Raw genomic sequence first — 22076 nt, forward strand, 5'->3', positions numbered from 1 at the left:
GTAAAAATAGATCTGCGCTTACATGGTGTTTGTGTCTTTTTCTGGAATGTAGGCTTAATGTGATACCAATTTTTTTCATTTTGGCCTCTCTCTCTCTCTCTGCATCTTGATATGCTGGTATATTTAGCAAAGATATTTTTGCCAGTATATTATTTATGTATGTTTTTGTTACCTTGCAACTCAGAGTTGCTAGCAAGTGCTGTATTAAAAAAATTATAAAGCATGTAGTGCAGTATATGGCTCAGGGAGACAGCTCTTAATTCAGTGAGCCTCAAAATTGATTTAATCAAGATCTAAATAACTTTTCCCAATAAAAATATTGGTGCTCTAAATCAGTTTCAGAATACTTAACTAAAATTGAAAATTAGTACAATTGCAACATTCCTGTTTGCTTATAAATAGAAATGCTGTGTGAGAATCAGGTGCAGAAGCTGTTGCAATCTGAGGCAGTGTTTTATCACAGCAATGCAATTGCTGTCACAGTAACTTGGCATTTTACCTTGTACTTGTGCCAAAACTGCATTTTGAATCTTCTGAGGTACAGGACACAGACTAGAAGATTCTAGTCGTCATTCCAGCCCAGACTGGTCAGGAACAAATTGGTTTGCTACAGGAAGGGTCCATACACGTGCTCAGTTGTGTCAGGCAGAAGAAAGGACAGCATTTGAGCTACAGCTTACAGCATTCACCAAAACAGAAAGCCGTATTTTCTTCTCCTAAGTTAAATTTTCCTAGCATATTATATTCTGTCTAACCTAGAAATGTCATAAATACATCATTTTGATGAAGAAATAATATAGGCATTTTCTAGTCAAGCTGCTGCACCAGTATGTCTGTTTAGTTAGAAGAATATTTTTCTGTGATAGTTAAATCAGATTGGCTGCTGGTGTTGGCATAGCTATAGATGTGTGTATGTCCTCTATGTGGGATAGGTGAGTGCATGTGTACATATGTGTATGCATATATCTATGTATATAATTCATTATATATACTGGCAAATATACAGCACGGCATACTGTAATAGCTTACGCTTTAAGATAAATGCCACTACAGGTCTATTTTCCAAAGCACTAGGATGACAGGGAAGTAACAGAGAATTTGAAGCCTTCTTAACAGCAAAACTTCAGTTTCACTGGTATTGCAAGTAATGGATGAGCTGAATCAAAAGACTTGAATATTGCTTATATAAGAGAATTGCTTGTTTGAGGGAAGAATAGAAACAAGTCTGGGTTGTTCTGTTGTTTTTGGAAGATTTCTGATTAAATATCTGAAGAGATAAAAAGAAGAGATCTTTGGAATAATGAAATTTCATTTTATTTTTCTGTTCTTCAGTTGTCCTTGATTTGAGGGTTACTGCTGTGATAAACTTTGCTAACTTCCATTTGACCCATTCTCACAAGAAAAATAGCACATAGACATTTCATTCCTCTCTGTTCTGAATTTTGAGGTCCTCTTCCTTAGCAGTTAGTAAAACTAAATGAGCTTTCTTGGGCTTAACCTGGAGTCAAGCTTTCCCTTGTAGATAGGCATGCAGTACCTTCTTCATTCTTATCCAGTGCAATCCCACAGAAAGGGGATTTCCCCATATCTACTACATCAAGTTATGCTTGGTGTCAATACACAGTGTTTACATAGGAAACCTTGATGGCAGACTACTCTGCTCATGGAAACTAGAAGACAAAGGTCTAAGATTTATTTATTTTTTTAATAGAATAAAAAAATGAGTAATACTTAGTACTATTTGATCTGACTGCTCACCACTGTGAGAGAGAGGTTAACCATCTGGCCACTGGACCATAAAGTTTTATTGCAAAACAAAGGCAAGACATTCAAAGAAAATCATTATGTACATTTATGTTTTTATGTAATAAGGGAAGTGTTTTAGAATGTATTTGGAAATTTCTCAAAGGTATTAATGAACATGTTCTTTGCTCCAGCTGTGATTCTATTAAACTGGTAACACTGAAGCAATATGGCCTTACAATAATGGGATAGTGTGTCACCTCTAACACATTGAGAAAGCAGGTTTTCTATGAACTACAGAGAGGAAACATACCACCTCCATTATTTTTGAAGTTACATAGATAGCCCCATCTAGAGATTATCTATACAATTCACATTCTGCTTTCAGCTTACAAAAACAAGAGCTATAGCTCTGCTGTATTACAAGTAGAGTCAAAACTGTATGTTGCAGCAAGTTGCAGCAAGTAACTGTAAGTTGCAGCAAGTCCCCATTTCGGACAAGCAGCAGGTGCTGCGTCTAATGAGTGCTGTGATGGGGAATCTTGCAATGTGCCCACTCACTCCTGGTTTCTCACAGAGGTGCATTCTAAGGCACAACAAGATATTGCAAAGATATAATCATTTTTCATGGTATTAATTTGTAACAGTTTAAAATGCCTTTTTGGGTGTTTTTAATTTAAATTGCATGTCTGATAGAAGTAATGAATGGGATCTTTATTTTCATATCCTGTTCCTCTTGTCAAAGCAACTGGTGCTTTATTTAAACAAGGAGTCCCAACCATATCAGTGGAATAACTTATAGACAGCATTGTGTAAGTGGCAGAAAGAATGATTGTTTATGTTTCTGTAAGGGCAGCAGGGGTTTGTGTTAAATGGATGCAAATGTGTATAAACAGTAAGACTGAATTTCTTTAACTTAGTGCTTCTAATCTGACAGATTTTAAAGGCAGCCTGCTGCGGCAGGATATACTCGCCAGGAAATGAGGTGCATGTTCACTTATGCTATTGTATGGATTGTGAGATTAAGTTTTAGCATTGCAAGAAGTTTCTACACTAGTGATACTGAAGTCAGAGAGAACTGGCACTGTTTTACTTGCCTAAGTACAAGCAATTCCCTGGTTTAATTTGCTTAGGTAAAGCTTGAGAAGTCTTCTTTAGGATTGAGTCCTTACAGACAAGTAAGCCTTGGTTGAAGTATCAGATCACTTTTCTCTGCCAAATAAAACGTATCATTGCTACTAATATATTATTTAGCAAGTAAAGATACTAATTTTTACTTCAAGTTAATAGTGAATTGCAAAGAAACTTACAGCTATGCTGTATACTTGTGGGAAGTGAAGATCTTAGATAATTTGACAGATGTCGCTTTAAAAGGAAGATACAGAATTGGTTATATCTATGTTGTGCACAGATCTGCAACCCGACATTGGTAATCTATTCTGGCCATTCTAGAAGGGAAAGTGGAATAGAGAGCTAGGATGGCTCTGCAAAACCAACCACAAAATGAGTCCCATGCTTTGCTGATGAATATACAGAATGCAATAGACCTGCAAATGTATTTTTTCCAAGTAATCAAAATCATTCTCATACTTAAGTTGCACTCAAAAAAGGCTTTCTTCATGAACTGCCTTTGCCATTTATGTCATGTTCTCAGGAAAGACTGTGTTACTTTTAAGGAAGGAAACCCGGAAAATTTGGTTGAATTTGGTCTGCACTCTATCCTAACTCTAGGCAGCAAGGTACGTTTTGAAAGGTGGGGAGTTCTCCCGCTGGGAGCTTCAGCCTGTGGAGTCAGACAAGTGAGAGGTCGTGGGGCCTGGCACATTGCTCCTGCCCCAGTTTCGATTCCTCTGGTGGCATCTGCAGCTTTGCAGCAAGGCAGGTGACAGCTGGCGAGCAACACCTTCTCCCTCAGGACAACAGCTTCTTTCGGGTCCCCCCCAGGACTCTGCTGCCACATGGTCCTGTTCGGGAAAAGAAAAACACTTCCAGTCCGTCCGATCCTCGACAGCCCCCGGAGAAAAAGAGGCAAAAACATTCACTTGACCGTGCTAGGAAGTGCTTCATTCAGTCCCGCTGTTACTGCCCGTACTTACCGCAGCAGCGGGCTGGGCTCGCCCTGCGCGGTCCCACACCGGGGTTGTGCCGGGTGGCGCGGCCCCGGCGCGTACGGGCTCCGCTCCAGCGATCATGGCCGTGGCGGCGGAGCTAGTAGGCTCCGGCGCGGGCGGTCCGGGCCACTCAGGAGACCTGGAAGGACAGAAGCGCCAGAACCTCGAAGGAGCCATCTCCGGCCCCGCAGCGTCGGCCGGCGGAACGCTGCCTACGGTGCTGAAGGTGCGCGCTGGGGTGGGGAGAAAAATCCCCGCCGCGGGACAAGCGTGCGGGGGAAGGTGGGAGGTCAGTCCGCGGGCAGCTGCAGACCGGCACAGGGCATGGACCAGGAGCGGCTACGGAGGCAGAAACCGGTCGGCATGCTCAGGCCGCACCGCGCAGGGCCGCGGGGCAGGTGTGTGCGCGGGGGACGCCGCTTCCCGCACGCCGCCCCTGGGCGGCTACAGCACGGTTAGGCTCCACTGGGCGCCGGCGGAGCGCGGCGCTCGCTCGGCTCGCGATCCTGTTTGCGCATGACCCCTCCCCGCCTGCGCCCTCCCCTCCCCGGCGGCAGCGGCGGCGGCGGGGAAGGTTAGCCTCAGACACAGGCGGCTGCTCGGCGGCGGCGACGCAGTGCAGAGGTGCGGGCAGGTTGCGCTGGCCCCGCACCCCGTCTCTCTCGCGCCCCGCCTGCCTTCGGAGCCCGCTCCCTGCCGGCGGCCTCCCCGCGCCGGTGTCGGGCCGGCCCCCCGGCCATGAGCGCGGCGCTGGGTGTCCCCCCGCCGCGCCGCCTCCCCCGCCGCCCCCGGCGGCTGCCGGGCTCCAGGAAAGTAGCTTGATGAGTGTCCAAAGTAGCAGTGGAAGTTTGGAGGGGCCGCCATCTTGGTCCCGGCTCTCCACGTCCCCACCGAGCCTGCAGAGCTGCTCCTCGGCGGCGGCGGCCTCCCAGCTTCACGGCACGCCGCCCGGCAAGCCGCCCAAGGAAGGTAACCAGCGCGCCGCGGGGCTGCGCGGGGGGCCCGGCCCTCGGGGAGGGGCTCGGCAGCCGTCGCCGGAGGCCGGTCCCGGGCTGGTGGGGACAGGCGGCGGGAGAGGCTGGTGCCCTCGGCGATGATGGTGCGGGGTCAGCGCTGGGCCCGTTGGCGGCGAGGGGAGCCTCGGGCGTTGGGCGAGTGGGGCCCCGCCGTCCCCGCCCGTGTCTTCCGCCGCCGCTTGTTAGCGCGGCGGCGCCTCGTTGTTCCCCCCTGCCGCCGGGCCGCGGAGGGGGAATCGGCCGCGCTTCCTCCGCTCCGGGGCTGTACGCCCTCCGCCGCCGCTCGTTTCTCCTCCCGCGGCGGCTCTCCTCGGGCGGCTACTCGCCGCGTCCTCCCCGAAATCGGTTCCCCTCCGCCAGCGGCAAAGTAAAAGTGCTGTGCTGGAGGATGCGGCCGTTGTTGCTGGATGGAGGGAGTCGGGCACTTTTGGCATCATGGAGGTGGGGAGCATAAGAGGGGTCGACATTGGAGGGTTCGTCCCCGCGGGGAAGGCGCCCTCGGGGGAGGCCGGTTTTACGGCCAGAAGAAGTGACAGAGCGCCTTACGGCCACCACGGAATGACTGCAACTTTCTCCTGTCCTCCATCACGCCTTAGATGATAATATTTTTCTCCTCCCTCCCCTGCTCCTCCCCTCTTGTGTTACACCGACAGCGACAGCAGGGTGTTGTGGGTGTTTGCAGGGAATATCCGTGTGAAGGTTATGAGCAAACAAGTCCCTTCACAATTCCCTTTCGGGTATTGTCTGATTTTCCTCCTTGCGTTGAAATGTATTGCCACAAGATGTAGCAGTTATACAGCTAGTGAATTGCTCTGTGCTTTTAGCGAAAATAACTACTTCCTGGCGGAGGAGAACTTTTATAGACAGATGCTTGCATACTTGGCAGTTGTATAATTTTACTCGATTTACCCCAGTTTAATGAATAACATGTAGCGTTTTTTGTAGCATCTATAAAATGTCATTCTCCAAGCAGGAAACTTCCTAACTTAAAATAGAAATAATAGTGAAAATGGGGAGTAATTGTTTTTCAGGTCTTCCTGTAGTCGCTTGCCTTTTCTCCTCCTCCTCTTCTTTTTTCTTTTTTCCCCCCCTTTCTCTCGGTAAGCGATGTGAGGACTTGGTAACAGGGATTCATCATCCTGAAAATGTATAACGTCGTATGTGTTTCTCCATTTTCCATGCCAGTAGTTGTCAGACTTGTATCACTCTGTGTCACTTTTGCACACGCTCCTGCTGGTAGATTGACATGAAATGCTCTAGAAAATACCTGGAAAGGAATTATGGTATATGTTAAAGATGCTGAGTACAGCGGCAGGCATTTTGCACTCGTCTTTTCTGGGAAACTGAAGCTCTTAGGAAAACAACAACAACTACTGGCCGAATATGTAGTTTGAGATTGTCAAGAGTAGGTTTCTTCAATGCTGAAACACTTGCTATGAATATGCATATATACAGTATTCACATAGAGTGTATACGTGAGGTGGTTTTAGATGTATTTCAGATACCTGACATAAAAGCTTGCAGCACAACTTATATATTTATTTTAAGGAAAAATAGTGTTTCTTAGACAAGAACATTTTTGTGAAATTAATCTTTAATATGATGCTGCTTTTTACTTCTTTCTTCTTTCTTGCAACTCATGATGTTGGATTTTTCTGGGTACTGTAATTTTCATCCTCTAATACAGAATTGGAGGTGACAGAGTAATCAAGACCCTGGTGTTTGCTTGGTACTATAATGTACTGTACTTGCATGGTGTTCCTGGGTCATGTTAATTGTGCATCCTTACTAGGTAGGTAGTTCTGTCTGAAAATCAACAGAAGCTGCCAGTGGTGCATGGGTTTATATTTTGTGTTCATGCTCATGAGATGTTAACAGCACACCTTACTGTATGTGTGTACAGTTTACAATTAAATGTCTTACATGAAATATAAAAGTGTCTGTATGTTCTTAGACATTAGCTTATATATGTGAAAGTATTATGTCAGATGAAACTAGTAAGTGTGCAGTGCAGTGTATTTACAGGAGTTGGTGCACTCATTGATTCTGAGTTTGTGGTACTTTGTGAGGTTAACAGAGTTTATGAGCTTTGGAGCTGTACATGAGGATACTGTCCTGTACTGGATCAGAGCTGCATTGCTGGTGATGCCTATTCCTGTTCTGAGGGAGGGTAATATTTCCAGATAATGTGCATAAGGCACTTAGGCTGGTCCTGTGGACTGGCTTGGCCTTCATGTTTGTGGATTCAGATGCCTTTGGTTGGCTTCTGTGACAGTTATGCCTGTGCTGCCTTCAAATGAGCACTGAGTGCACCACGTGTCTTGTGGCAGGGGCATTTAAAGGTTCTGATTTATTAAGAACAGAAACCTCCAGCACCCTTATGTGGGAAGTCCTAAAAATATTCTCTGAAGCTGTAATACAGAGAAAGCAGAAAGGAAAGCTCTGACGTATATAACTATCTCGCAACATTATATTTTAAGAAGTTATAATTAATTTTAAAAGTTATAAATTACCATGTCTTCTCAGTACCAGAAGGGGACTACTTAGGAAATAAAGGCAAAATTAAAGAAAATCATCTTTTCAAAGGCGCTGCAACATTACTGCAAGATTTTTCATTGGATGTTGTCTTCCAGAATGATTGTGGCTTAGCTGTATAGGTTTGAATTAATGTTTTAAGGTTTTAAAGTGAAATGACTGAGGTGGTCTTGAATACAGTTGCATCTGTAAACTTTTATTGTACAAGAAATATCTCATGTGCAATTTGGTATCACATGTAAATGTCTGTAGTTCTGTCAGTTATCTTATATGCCAATAACTTATGTGTGGGATATGTGGTTTCTTATCCAAGAGCCCTGCAGTAGATGATATCATGAATTTAGGAGGACTGCTATGCAGTATTATTTTAACATATGGTATGTGATCATGTGGCTAAATCTTGTGCTCACATATTGCAGTCACACTACTTCATGGTTGAAGTTTCTTGACTTTCAACTGCTTTATGCATGCAACTGAAAAGAATAAAGCATGTAGTTAGAAAGTGCTGTTTTGTGAATGGGAAATGTTTGGTCCATTGCTGAGAAGGCAGAGAGATGGGAGAGATTTTGGGAGGTACACATGATGTTTCTTTTCTGAGGTTGAGGGCAGTTCCACAGTGTCTGGTAGTCAAGCATGATGCTTAGCAAGTTGGCTGTTATTTGTGTGCTGTTGGCTTTGAACACTTTGCTAAGAACACAACAGAATGCCAAATACAACTTTGGATTACCAGAACAGGAATGTACACTGAAGTTTTCAAATTTGAACCCAAATTAACCTATGATGACAAAATGGTTAATAAACTCGTGACATGTATTTGACACACTTTGAAGAATCCAGCTGTAGGTGTAGCAGATTTTGTTGTTGACTTTAAAAAAACCCTCACAACTTTATTTGTGTTACTTGTATTTAGTGTTGCCTAAAATGTGATGGTAGTTGTCCATCTGAGAATAAAGGTACAATTTATTCCTCCTTAAGTTTCCAGTCTAGAAAATGCTTCTAAGTTGTGTTACATGTGCCACATACAGTGTATTTATTAGTCTATGAACACAAAAGCTACCTGATCTTATTAAAAGTTCCAAGGTTGTGTTTTTCTGTTGTTTGCTTGTAGTACAAAAACTCAGCTTATTTACTTCACCAGTAAGTTCTCAGTAAGTTTGGGTTTTGTCATTCAAATGTAGATTGATAATTTTGTTGATTTAGCCAGTTTATGTAGCAGCAAATAAGAATGGGAACACTTTGTGGTACATTTTTACTTAGGATGAGCACAGCAATCAGATTATTTAGGCTGGCTGTAGCATGATCAGGTGTTGTGTAAGACTTTGCTGTTCCACTGATATTTACAGATTCTAGCTTGTGATATTACTGCTGGTTTTGTGGCAGTTGTGTTTCTCTCAGTGAGCTGATGCTTAATGCCAATTCTTTCAAGATTTTATAGCATGCCCAGATAAGAAATGGGAAAAGATGGCCTTTTTTTTAATGTTGGCCCTTGAACCTGGCTTTCTAAACTGCAAGTGTTGGAGACAAGAAGAGAAGAAAGCAAATTAGTACTTGGGTGATTGTTTTATTTTAATTCTGTTTTAACTTGCCTAGAATGGAATTTTCCATTAACCTATTCCATTTTAAATGTAGGAAGAATCATATCTTTAAGGACAGGCTGTATTTATTTGTTATCTCAGTTCAAATAAAGAGTTTGTAGTTTTTTTTTTCTTTTTCCTTTTTTTTTTTTTTTTCCCTGTTTGCTTTTTCTTTTGGCAGGTAATTTTTAATTTTTTCTTCAGCAAGCTGAAGTAAACTTTGTTGTTATTAATAACTCTGGTTTGCAGTTAGTCTTGACATCTGTTTGGAATTTCTTAGAACCTGGTAATCCTAAATGATCGCAATACTAGTGGGACTTCTGGGAAAGGCTACTGTATATGTGCATCATGGTCAAAGTTAATTCTGTAGAATTTTGCTACCTGAAAAGCTGGAGGTTATGGAAATATGACAGACTCAAATAGTAATTTATTTCTTGATATAAGGTTGTATTTTAAGTAGTACTTGCTTCCAAACCATATAATTCCCATACTAAATTTCTCACCCCCATACTTATTTTTTGGTTTTACACCAGAAAATGTTGGAAGTTAGTAAGTGATGTTCATGCAGTATAGTCTTTTCTGAACTGTAGCTCCTTTAAAGCGTAAAAGCACACAAGGGGTGGCAGGAGAAGAAAAGCTTTATCTTTGTGAAGTTTATGAACTTCTTTCTGTTTGGCATGGTGTGTTTGAACTGTGAAAGAAGAAAACTGAAATTCACTTTGCCAGACTGCTCTGGATGGAGGTGAAGGTGGGTAGAAGAGAAAGAATAGTCAGGGTTTCTGTTGAGAGTGGCAGTGCTTCAGTTGTGGTTGCTAGAGACCTGTTAAAGAAGCTGGCCACTGTAACATAACCCAGTTTGTCAAATGGACTCACAAGTGGGAAACTTCTAATGTTTGCTGAAGATAACAAGGGACAAGTACTGGATGTTGTTCAGTACTTCAGAATCAGTTTTGGTAACAGTCTAAAAGGGTTAATAAGCATCAGAAGGTATTTTGGATTCTACAGTTCCCTTCATCTTGACTCCATCTTCATTGAGATGCTCTGTTTGTGATAGGAACTAAGGGTCTGCTCCCTTCCCAGGCACCTTCCCTCTGGAGGTCTTTCTCCTTCCTTTCATTCCTGAGCAGAGCACCATCATATGCCAGCAGAAAAATCCTGGCAACCAGCCGTTCTCTGGGGAGGATGTTGTAGGTGGCAGGAGCATGAATGCTGGTGAGCTTTAATCGACCTTGTCAAACTTAGTCCCAGAAGAGGGGAGTAGAAGAGTTTAAGTGAGGTTGGGCATGCTGAAGATGGACAGGGGAAGGCTGGGGCTGCAAGAGCCTTTAGGGTTGGGTTGCGCTGGAGGGACTGACTGAAGTCAGAGTGATTATATTACTAATTTTAATCATGACTTAAATCAATGAGCAGGAAATCCTGATTAAATAATTGTTTTTAATTTTATTTTGCATTTGTGCTTAATTATTTTTCCTAAAGAAAAGTTGATTCTAATTGGTCTAATTTGATCATTCCTCTTGCTAGGCAGGAGGAAGGTATGCATCTATATGCATTTATTTAAGTAGTTGTGTGGCTCAGATTCTTAATGTTTAAGAAACAATTCTCCATGCTGTGGACAGCTTTTAGGTAACTTTATTTGCTAAATAACAGGAATTCTAGTTATGCTGGATACATAAGAAGAAATAAATCTAGCCAAATGTGTTTTGCATGTAAACTAGATGAAATAGAATTATCTGTAGTTTGTGAAACTAGTCAGTTATTTCTGGTCACTGTGCCTTGCAAGATTTAGAGTTAATAGATCAAATCCAGTCACTTTTCCTTCTTGTTCATCACTTGGAAAAGAAAGCCATGCTTTCCTTCTTTCTGAGTCATCAGTCACTCTTTAGCAGTTCTGAGTGAACCAACTGTTGAAGTGGTTGAACAAATGAAAATGGCAGAAGGGTTGTTGGTGAAAGCTGCTTGAGTGCTTCAGAGCTCCAGTTTGGACAGCTTGCTGATGGCTTCCAGTGATACGATGGTTTGGCTGCCAGCAGAGCATAAAGTCTATATTGTTTGAATGTATTTTTCCCTTGTATGAATTTAATAGATCATAAACTTTAAACTTCACCGTAGATTCTTATCACTCTAAGTTTAGCTTACATGTTTAACATCGAAGTGTATTTTTAAAACACACAAATAAGAAAATTGATTCCCCCTGTGCTCAGAAGGCCTTTTTAGCTTAGCTGGAAAGGCTCTGAGGCCAACAAGTGTTCTCCAAGGATTTAGAGGGAAATATAGGGGTTGTTGGATGATTACACAACTGTGACGGGAACCTGATCACTTTGGAATGGAAAGCAATTTACCGGAGCCTTTATGTAAAACTGAACATCATGGAGAAAGATGGTACTCCCTGGGACCACCTCCGCTTGCTGAGAAGTGGCAGCAGGAGCATTAAGCAATGCATCTTGCCTCATCATATCTGCACAGTTTTAAGTGGGTGGAAGCTTAAAGGCTGCAGTGCTTTCTTTATAATGTCCTTAAGAACAAAGCACTTTGCACTTCAGATTTTAAGAGATGAAGATGGTGGTAAGAAAATCCAGAGTGCCTTTTGCAGGAAATGAAGCCTCACCATAGTTACTTGAAGGCTGTCAAGTACTGAATTCCCTTTCTTTGAACTTCTAATACACCTATACCTATAAGGAATAACAGGAAATACTGATGAATTTAGAAAAATCCATTGCGTGATGTCACATACATCCAGCTTTCTAGATACTTAATTTTATGACTGTACCTTGAGCTCAAAACTATTCTGGTGAATTGCAAAAAATATTTATTTAGGTAAGTAATAGAACCTCTAAAACATATGAATTAGAGCAAACTGGAAAGTAATGCTAAATATATAAATAAACATGTAAGTTGCTTTTGAAACTCCTGTAAATCAGAGTATTATTTATATCCTGGTTTTCACTGGATATTTGATGCCTTTAGGATCACACAGTTTAATAGCAGAGGTGGTTTTTTTCTGTTTTCACCACCACTAAACTCTTGCACCTCTTCATTCTATGGAAACAAACTTGCATGATGCTACCAGCAGTGTTTCTAATAGTGTTTCTAATACTTCTTTCAGTCCTGTGGCTTAGGCTAACCAGGCCCCTACACTGCATAATTCTATTTAAGTATGTTTTTTTTCAAGTTAATGCTGAGTTCTCCTAAGTTGTACAGTTTTGTCCTAAATTTTGCAGCTGTATTGCAGCCAATGCCTTGTTTTTTAAAAGTGCCCTAATACCCTCCTTCTAGCTATTTTGGCCCTCTGGGAGCTTGCAGGCTTTGTTGTTTCCTAGCTTCTTCATAGTAAAAGTGATGAGCGGCATAGTGTCCTTTAATGTTTTCAGTATAAGGAAATAGAAAATAAAATCCACATTATTGCTAAAACTCTCTTTAAGTTCAGTAGAAACATGCATTTTAAAATTAATATATACAAAATTATAATTTAAACTATGTTTATTTGTTTAGACAGGACAATTTTTTTGACACTGACTTACAGGAAGTCTTACATTGTTTGAAGTGATATAATTCTAGAGACCAACTGTATTTGCTTATACAAGACTGTAATTAAACCAGTTCTCTTAATAAATGTGTTTGTATGGTCAAAAAAAACCTTTGTTTTTTTTTAAATTATTATTATCTGACTGGTTTAGGAAAAAATCTGCAGGTATTATGCTGGGGTTCTTCATTTATTGGCAAGTTTTTTTAGTCTCAACAGATAATAATCAGTTTTTAACAGATCTGTTGAAAGTTGCATTAAAAGATGTCTCAAAAGTTCTGGAACTTTTCAAAGTCCTTTGTTATTGCTAAGGTATATCCAGGAAAGTTTCCCACTTCTGTTTCTCATCTCTTTTCCCCATGGTGTGTTCCCTTCACCAGCCAGGTGAGAACTTCAAAAGTGGTTGATGGTCTAGGTGGTGTCAGTATGTTTGTGAAGTAATACTTTTTATTTTAGTTGTGATTATAGATTGTTAGGAGTAGGTTTATTGCTAGTAGTTGCTAGGTTCATGTTAGTACCTTTGTAGCCATTACGAAGAGTGGGGTTTTCATGTTTTAAAGTTACTGTAGAGTGTAAACAGAAGTAACTCCTGAAGATACAGGTTTAGAATTTTCATTAGAGATACCAAAAGCACTTTGCTTTGCATGTTATTGCCTCAATATGTGAATCTCTTTTTGAACTTCACTGCCTATTTAATTTACTTCTACAATTAAATTACGTATTACCTCTTTCTAATGAAATAGTATTATTAAATGATTGTGATGCTAATAATGCCTAAGAGGGGTAACACCAGTATTCAAACTATGAAAGGCAAATATTGTGGTTGTCGTTTCCTTGTTGGATGGTATTTTGTATTCTGCATCCATAGATTTTGGGGCTTTTTGGCCCCTTTCTGCCACATATTGTCGCTTCTAGTACACACAAGTGTTTAATATTAAGGAAGAGGCAATTTTATATGCATTTGCAGACTTTTGTATATACATAAAATGTGTGCGTGAAGTCTTAATGAGCTGTCTATTTAGTCATTAGGACTACTAACGTTGTGCTTAGGACCTCCCATCCCCCACAGCAGTCTCATAAGCAAGCTAAACTTATACAAAAACTTCAGCTGCTTTTTGTAAAAATGTTCTGAATTCCTCTTGTCTCTTATTACATACTTCTAAAATTTAGTTTCTTTTTCCCAGATACCTAATTTTTGTTAAAATTGATGAGTATTGCAGATGATGCAAAATTTGGCTGCTAGATGAAACCTTCTAGTTTTGCTGTATCTTGAGCATTAGCTTATTTTTACTACTCTTCACTTTTCAATGAAACAGTTAAAACGTAGAATTTGTGGAAAGAACAGACTGATCTTGTGTTAGACTATATATTAACATCTCTTGTATTTTTCCTCTTGTTATACTTTCAAAACATACTGTAATTTGAGATTGAAATCTTGAAGGTGTGACAACAAAATAATTTCCAGTAAATGACCTTAATAGTGATTTCTTTCTTTCTTTCTTTCTTTTTTTCCCCTCCCTCCCTCCTGTGTCGTGTGATTGAAAGTTGACCTGATTTGTTCTCCTGGCTAAATTGCAACGTGCTGTTCTCTCTGAGCCTTTCACTTGTTTTTCTCTTCTAGAGAAGTGCAAATAACAGACACTGATCTCTGCCAACATCTGACACCACCTTCCTGCTGTTTTTCTTAAATCTCTTTCTTCACGTTTGTTCATTAAAAAAAAAAAAAAGCCCAACAAAAAAAGGCCAAACAAACAAACAAAACAAAACAAAGATAAAACCTTCTATTTTTACTTTTTATTGTTGTTATGACTTTGAAATCCCATCTTTCTAAGGGCAGTGAAGTATCAGTACAGTGATTGTCTGAAGTTGCGCAATTTGGCCACCATCCCTAATGGCTCTTCAAGTGGGGTGTGTGTGCCCTCTCCTAGACCAGGTCCATCAACCTGTTCTTCTTCTTTCCCTGAGCCTCTCTACCATTTTCTTCCTCATATCACAGCCCTCCTGCTCAGTTTTCATTTGTGCATGCTGTTGATTTTGCTGGAGGGAGGGTAATCTTTGATAAAAAGAGGAGTTTGATGCGTACAAATGGGAAACTTCTGGATGTTCAAGCATCAACTGCCCATGCTCAGGTGGAGGTGCACCCAGTGACATCATTATGAAACAATGTATCTGGGAATCTCTCCTCTTGTGTCCAGGTGTATCACTGTGCAGGAACTCTACTGCTGTAGTGCCAGCAGCAATGGCAGGCGCTTTGGGCAGTTAGAGATTTGCAGCCGCCTGTCTCTTGAGTGAATGCAGAAGAATATTGGCTTATTCAGGTGGCAGAATTCTGCTGATGGCAGTGGCTCCTGCTGGGCACAGTCAGGGTGATGAGGGTGGCCTCCAACTTGACTTTTTTTCTCGTGGGAACAGCGGTTGGTGAAACTTCCTCCTTCCTGATGTGTTTTTTTTTTTTTTTTCAGTTGCTTTTACTAGTTCTTTTTGTCACTGAGAAGGCATGCTAAAGCAACGGGCCAGGGAGGGGAGTGTGGTGCACGTGGCAGGTACCCCCATGCATCGGGAGACTTGACAGGTCATTAGTCTTTACTGACTGTACAGGCACTGGTCTCATTTGGACTGTCTGCCTTTTCTAACAGATAGAGGTAAGCCTGGCTTGGGTTTGGATCCTCTCTGTGTCCATTAAAGATTTGTTCATTGATCTGTTCAGCTTTTAAAAACCTTCTACGTGGTTAGCTTTGTGTTCAGTTACCTTCAAAGTTAGGAATGTGGGGGCAGTTAGGTTAAAAATATGCCAGGTAAAACACATCCCAATTTGTGAACCATTCGTAAGGTGTGCAGCTGCCTCCCAGTATCAATGGTTGTTCTGTCTCTGTCAAATCAGCTGTAGGAAGTAGGTCCAGGAAGCCCGCTTGAGCCATCCAAGGAATTTCATGGTATGAGACGTATTAAGGAGAAGTTCTGCTTTATTTTCTTGTCAGCTGGGGAACAGCACTTGAATTGCAATTGGGTTTGTTTAAATTATGGCCATAGAGGTCCATAGGAGTGGGCCATAGGAGATAGAGTAGTGTCTTTATCCTTTAACTAAGAAGGAAAGTGGTTAGCTTTGTAGGGCAACAGGTACTATGCATCTGAGTGTTCAGATGCTTCTATGTCAAGGGTCATGTTAATTGCATGCAAGTATTTTTACTGATGTCTTGAAATATGTTTCAAATACATCCTGATTTGTATTTTTTCCCCCAATTTGAAGTATTACAGACTTAACACTCTGCCCTTTCCTAATTTCAAGTTGCCCTCAGGGCTTTAACTGCATCTATGTTGTGAAATTTTATTCACGTGATCACAGACCTTGTTCCATGAAGTCTGTTTTTCACTCAGTCTGCAAGATGGACAGTTTTCAGGAAGGGACCGTGTTTAAAGCAATGAGAATTGCTTTTCTTTCTTTCTTCTAGAACTTGAATGAAAGTGATAATATAGCAAAAAAGAAAGCTGGTTTAAAATTAGGCGATGAAAGCTGGGTAGGAGAAACGGCTGTAATGCAGATTTCTCTAACGATAATGCTGAGCAACACTAAAACCGAGTATCTGATGGATGATTACATAGGATGTTTCTTTGTGAACTGGGTGGGTGCTGAATTTTTAAAAATGTTCACTACATCAAGTTGCAACTGAATTTATGTATACTGATATCAACAGGCTTTGTAGCTGCACTGTAAGAAGGGTGAATACAACATATTTTTTCACATTAGCCTTAAACTTTTTGCACTGATTTAGGTGTGATTTCATACAAGTCTGTTTTTTTTTTTCTCTATCTGTAGAATGGGAGAGGTGCTGGAAGGTCTGAGGAAGATGTAGGTATAGTGATTAAAATGTCAGCTTTGTATCTAATATATCTATTTAGAGCCACATTGAGAGGCTCCCCTTCCCCAGTTTGGCAAAACTTGTATTGTTTCATTAGTTCAGAGGCTGCCAGTTGAGTTGTAAATTTATAGTAGAATTTCAAAAAAGAGAACCCACAAAAACCTAAGGAACAGTATCTAGTTGTCCGATTCTTCAAGCACCACTTAGCCTCTAGAAAGGGTGCTTACAAGAGAAAAATAGCCATCTCACAGGTAGTACGGCCTTTCTCAGCACAGGTGGTATGGTGGCTCTCAAAAAACTTGTGATTTTATAGTCTAAATCTCTTAATGTAAATGTTTTTGTTTCTGTTTTTAGTATTTTCTATGCTGTGAGCACCCTACAGGTATTTTGAAAGATGGAAGTTATTTGAGTGGTACTTGAGTTTAATTTTACTCTTTTTTTTTAACGTGTAGTAGCTCAATAGTCAAAATACTTTGTGAGTGCTGTGCTTACAGTTCGAGATGAATTTACTGTCCCAGTTTGATCTTGGGGGTGTAATAAGCTTTTTGTATGTTTGCTGTTAAACTGTGGGCTCTTCTGTAAGCGTATGTAGGCTGAAATCCTAGTCGATCGCCATGTTATGAGTGAAATAGATACATGTATTTGTTCAAGATTTTTCTTTTTAATTTCTTACTTGTAGCCATGGAATGATGAGACTGATATTGCAGTTATATACTGTGATAGGCAGTTTGTTATGTCCTGTGTGCTCCAGGGAGCAGAGCACTTTCCTCAGCTGTGAGTGTTAGTGGGCTGTACATGCTGGCGAGATTTTGAAGATCATGAGGGCAGAAGTGGCAGTAGGAGCTACAGAAGTAAGGAGATTAGGAAGTTCAGGGAATTAACAACTGAAACACACTCCTGTTGACACAAATACAGCTTTCAGATACCAAGTGACTCGTGCTAAACTCAGAAAACCCAAATTTATTCTGTGAAATTATTGAGGGCTTTTGGACTGCCTTTCTACCTTATAGGTAACTTGCAGACAAATTTATCTAGGGAAAAGGTGCACAATTCATATTTGTTCCTTCATGGTTTACTTTTTCTTAGGAGTGAGACTGCGAGTCAAAAACCTGTGAAGGGACATCACTTGCTCTCTTCCTGGTTGGTAGATGATCTCTGCTTTTAACTTCCTCTTCACTCCTTTCTTAGCAGAAACTACTGTTTATTTTTGATATGTGCAAAAGACCTGTGCCATTTTAAATTCTTGCAGAACAGCCATTTCGTGGACTCAAGTGTTTAGAGCTTTTGATTTATTTCCTTATAATTGAATGCAGCAGATGAAATTGACTGTACTTTGTCTAAGTAGAATTTTCTTCTTTAGGCCTGCTCCAGGCTTTTAGTCCTTTTCAACAAACATAGAAAAAGATAGAGGAGTGGAAAGCTTTTGTTCAGGGTGTGATGCACTTTTAGAGAGTATCACAAAACTGATGTTATCTTGTTACCTGTTTGTGTGCATTGCAAACAAGTTACCCTATGAACTTGCAGTGTTTTTCTCCTTGCTGGTTCTCTGTTCCATGAAGGGGGACATGGAGTGTCTGGGTTTGCAGCAAATGAAACTGAAATGGACAAATTCTACTTTGCTCTTTCCGTTTGGTTACCATTTACAGTAATTGCTGCAGATTCCGCTACATAGAGATGAAAAGCGAGGTGGTAGAGATAGGCAGACAGCACATCACCTGCATGTGTATAGCCTCATGTATTAGTTTTTATCTCTCTTGAAATAATGTTGTGTTCAAGACAGATGTTTGCTGCCTAGGAAAATAGTCTTTTAGCATTCCTGCCACAGATGTCACATAACTTTGGCCAAGATGGTAGGTGCTTTCCATGAAATATAGATAGAATTCCCCTGTAAGGTAAGAAAAGTCTAGCATACACTTCTTGTCTGTGTATGTTTATCAATTGTACTAGTGGTATACAGCAACACTGATATTGCCTGATGGGATACTAAGAAGGACTATTTTACTTTTGGTTGACTGAGGATCTCCAGTAGACCAAGGCAACCCAAAGGGATGCGACTGTATTTTCTTCTAATCTTTCTTCTAACATGGTAGCATAGAGTCATAAAGCAATGCATATAGTGTATTTTTTCCTAAACCTTTAAAAAAGAAATGTTACTGATTTTTGGCCTTACAACTGTAAAATGAATCTTCCCTTTCCAGGAGAAAGCTGCATGGTACCTAGATGTGATTGCTCAAGGCTTTTTGGGAGAATTTAGAGAGGTTACTATCACATTTACGCAGATATAGATTATAGTAGTAAGACATGATAAGAAACATCGGAGGATGTATTAGTTGGCTGCTCAGTTGCTGCCAAAACGGACAGTTGTCTTGAACAAAACTTTATTAAAAGGACTTTAAATGAGTGCTTTGTATCTGATTATTCTGTCATTGTAGCAGATGTTCAAATCAGATGCTGTCACTAAAGAGTTTTACTGAAGATGAATTTATTTTTCACTATCTATACATTTGTTCTAAATTGAATAATTGCAGCACTTAGACAGTGAGAGTCAACTAGTCAATAAACCTTCTCTCAAGTATCACTGTCTTTAGGTATAAAGAGTGCAAAATGGTCAGTGAAAAGACTGTTAACAAACCTGCTTGTTTCTTTGAAGCACTTTGCCAGGTCTCTATTAAATGGTAGTATTGAAAGCCACCAAAATCCCTCTGCCATATCAGAGCTGCTTCTTTGATATCTCTCGGCAGTTCAGAATTATCTAGAGAGCAATTGCATGTGAGTAATCCAGATTTTCAAAAGGTCCAGAAATATGGCAGTTGGGTTTACATAATGACAGGTTTGAAAGGAAGAAGTACCATTCTTTGTAACAAATGTGCCAGATTACCATCCATCTATTTTGTAGCTGTTCAGAGCATCGACTAGTTGTGTTGGGCTCATACTGCATACTCATATGCATTTGGGAAATTTACTTTTAGTGAATATTTTGTTATTTAATCTTTCAGTTGGTTGAGTTCAGAATAAGTCTTTTTAAGGAGGACATTTCCAGAATGAATATTACTCACTGATGGTACTTTACTGTGGAGTGTTTTTTTGTAGTGGCTTTTCTGTTTGATTGATGTAGGAGGGCTCTCATGATGGGGAAAGATTCTGCAGTTTGAGATTTACAAGTACACTAATCTTAACTAACTCAATATTGTTTTTAAGTGCCTAGAAAGATTACTGAACATGGAGAGGAGTTTTTGAAGTGGGGAACTCTTCCAAGTGTACTATTTTGCCCTTGGGCACAACAGATGTTGCTTTTACTATGCCTGTGAACTGATCTGTTGAATTCAGGTTTAGTCTAGTTGAGGTAGTCATCTTAATGCTGTTGAGGAGTGGCAATTCCAAGATAAACTGCTGTCAAGATACTAGTAATATATTTAATTTCTTTCACTTGTCTTTTTTTCCCTTCATTTGTCATGCTAAACATTCAGCAGACTCAGGAAGGACCTTGTCCTGGTTCTGTTGCTCATGGCAGTATTTTCTATGCTAATACTTCGTGTCCATGGTGCACATGAAGTTATATTAGAAGTTTGGGAATTGTATAAGTAGATGCCATATTGAATGTTCTGTGCTATACTGTACATTCTGCATATTAATTATTTTATATGTAGTAATTCCCATTGTTAATACAGAGGAAAACATTGCAAAAATAGTGGCATGATAAATTTGTGTGGCAAAATGATAGGTGAAAAATTCCTTAAGGAAAACTTAGCATAACGAAAAGTCTTGCTTAAAAACAATTAGTTTCTAAGGATTTTTAGATTTATGACAAATAACTGTAAATGTTGACTCCTTTTCTCCAAAATGAACAGAGTTGCAATGAGACACATGATGCCATTGTTTCAGTGAACATTGTAAAACAGTTTTTGTAGCTTTCAGACCCATCAGCACCATAAGTTCTTAGACTTAAGTCTTGAAAGCTGTCATAGGCATGCATGTTGTCATTTTTCGGTTTTGAGATGTAATTTTTGAAGGTGCTTAGTCACCTGGGGTTTTTGGTGGTCTTTTAAAGTCTATTGCCTACGTTATCTAAGAAAAATAAGCATTACTGTGCTGCACCTGTGTTTACACCTGTACATTGACTGTGATGTTGAAGGAAAGTTCAATTACTTACATGCCATATGTAGAGAAAATAATGGTCATTCAGAAATGAGAGCTCTGTTGCTTCAGGAGGCACATGCATTGCATCTTGAGCTATGTTTGACTTCCATGCAATTCCATTGTACTTTCAGGGCATAGGTTTGGTAGAGGGACTCATGAGAAATGAGGCATCACCATCTTGCCTTGGACATAGTGGCATGCCTGCTTCAGCCCTAGTTACAATAGAATAGACCCTTGGGGAGCTGTTGTCCTGTGTTGTATGAATCACTCCCTGAGCTCTGAATGAGCTGTTCTGAGTTGCAATCCTTGTGGCATATATCCATATGAGTTTATGTTCTTGGTTTGTGGCCAAATAAAGGCATTGGTAAGAACTTGTAATTCATCTCTGCCTGTGCTGCCTACAGCCATCTCATGACCAAGAGATCCTCAGAATAGGGCGTCTAGCTGAAGGGCAGGGAGAATTAAATATTCTTAAATTGATACCCACAAATGCCTCCTAGCTGATCTGGATCTGGCCCAAGTGGTTTTATCCATAAGTATTTCTTCAAGGCATTACCAGAGGTTCCCTCAGGAACATATTTCTCTGTAATTCACTTTTCCTTTCCAGGTTGTTGACCAGACAATTGAAATCCGAAAGCTGGCAGCACAGAGATGAAATCTAAAGATTGCTACAGTTTTTTAGTGTTAAAGAATTGATTTCTGTTGTAGAATGATTTGCAGAAAATTACTTACCTATCCAGTAGCCAGTTTTCTTTGCTTTAGATCAAATTTTTTGACCGTTGAATTGTAGGGAAAAATGAAATAAACAGTGTTCAAACAGCATTTTTTAAAAAGTGGAGATCAGTTATTAAAAAAAAACCCAAACTTCGAAAAAGACTTTCAAAAAAGAGTAGAGTGCATCTTGGGGAGAGAAGGAACATAGGGAATATTCTCCTGTTCTTTCGGTACCAGGACAAATAATGTTGAAAGGTAGAATACAGGTAACCCAACCAGCTAGCCAAAACGCGCTCCCTCATCATTTCTGTAGTTAATGGGAGAACAGTCACAAGTTCTCTCCTTTGCATTTTAATAAGTTTGTGTCTGCGATCTTGCAACAGCAATAGACAGACACCATTTTTATAAAATCTGTCCAAAAGTGCTGGCTTCTGTTTTTTATAGGGAAGATTTTTTTTTTCTGTATAATTTGTTGGATTTATCATAATTGTGCTTTTTTATGCCAGAATTTGCCAGTTATATTATTGCCCTCTAACAGGGTTTATATAGGCCTGATCTGACTGCTAATTATCCAGCTTTTTCCCTGCTTCTTTTACTCCTAGCCTCCCATAAGCAGTAGTCATCTTTTTTTTTGGCCTTCATTCCTCTGCCCATCCTTTTGAACACTGGCTTTCTCATTTTAAGAGGATACATTTGTGGAATTAAAACTCTATTTGGATTATTAAGAAAAGCACCCAGACAACGTAGCAGTGTCAGGGAGCGTGTTTTTCAGGAACAGAAGATAACTTCAGTGAGAAGTACTTGTTTTATACTTCTTTTTCTGTGTTGTGTGCTTCACTGTTACTCAGGTGCTAAGAAATGTTGCATTT

General features: G+C 40.3%; 1 protein-coding gene and 1 long non-coding RNA gene across 3 annotated transcripts in view; one reads left to right on the forward strand and one right to left on the reverse strand.

Moving 5' to 3' along the window:
• Positions 1–1785: 1785 nt before the first annotated feature.
• Positions 1786–4569, reverse strand: LOC137441307 (uncharacterized). The gene is made up of 2 exons (XR_010987376.1): positions 3840–4569; positions 1786–3707 (listed from the first exon to the last, which is right to left on the reverse strand). It is a non-coding gene; the product is annotated as an uncharacterized lncRNA (long non-coding RNA).
• The window catches only part of TLK1 (tousled like kinase 1), a 68959-nt gene continuing 50810 nt past the window's right edge, over positions 3928–22076 (forward strand). The window contains exon 1 of one of the 2 annotated variants that reach the window (XM_068138609.1): positions 3928–4080. Coding sequence is in view for 1 of the 2 variants with exons in the window: in XM_068138608.1 (XP_067994709.1) it covers positions 4676–4823 (148 nt within the window). In the remaining variant the exon portion in view is untranslated. Of the gene's footprint in view, positions 4081–4578; positions 4824–22076 lie in introns of those variants that run through there. The other variant, XM_068138608.1, reaches the window with a different exon arrangement.

Source organism: Melanerpes formicivorus, unplaced genomic scaffold, assembly GCF_026170545.1.
Source record: "Melanerpes formicivorus ecotype bairdi unplaced genomic scaffold, bMelFor1.0.p_v2 SCAF_5, whole genome shotgun sequence".
Lineage (NCBI taxonomy): Eukaryota > Metazoa > Chordata > Aves > Piciformes > Picidae > Melanerpes > Melanerpes formicivorus.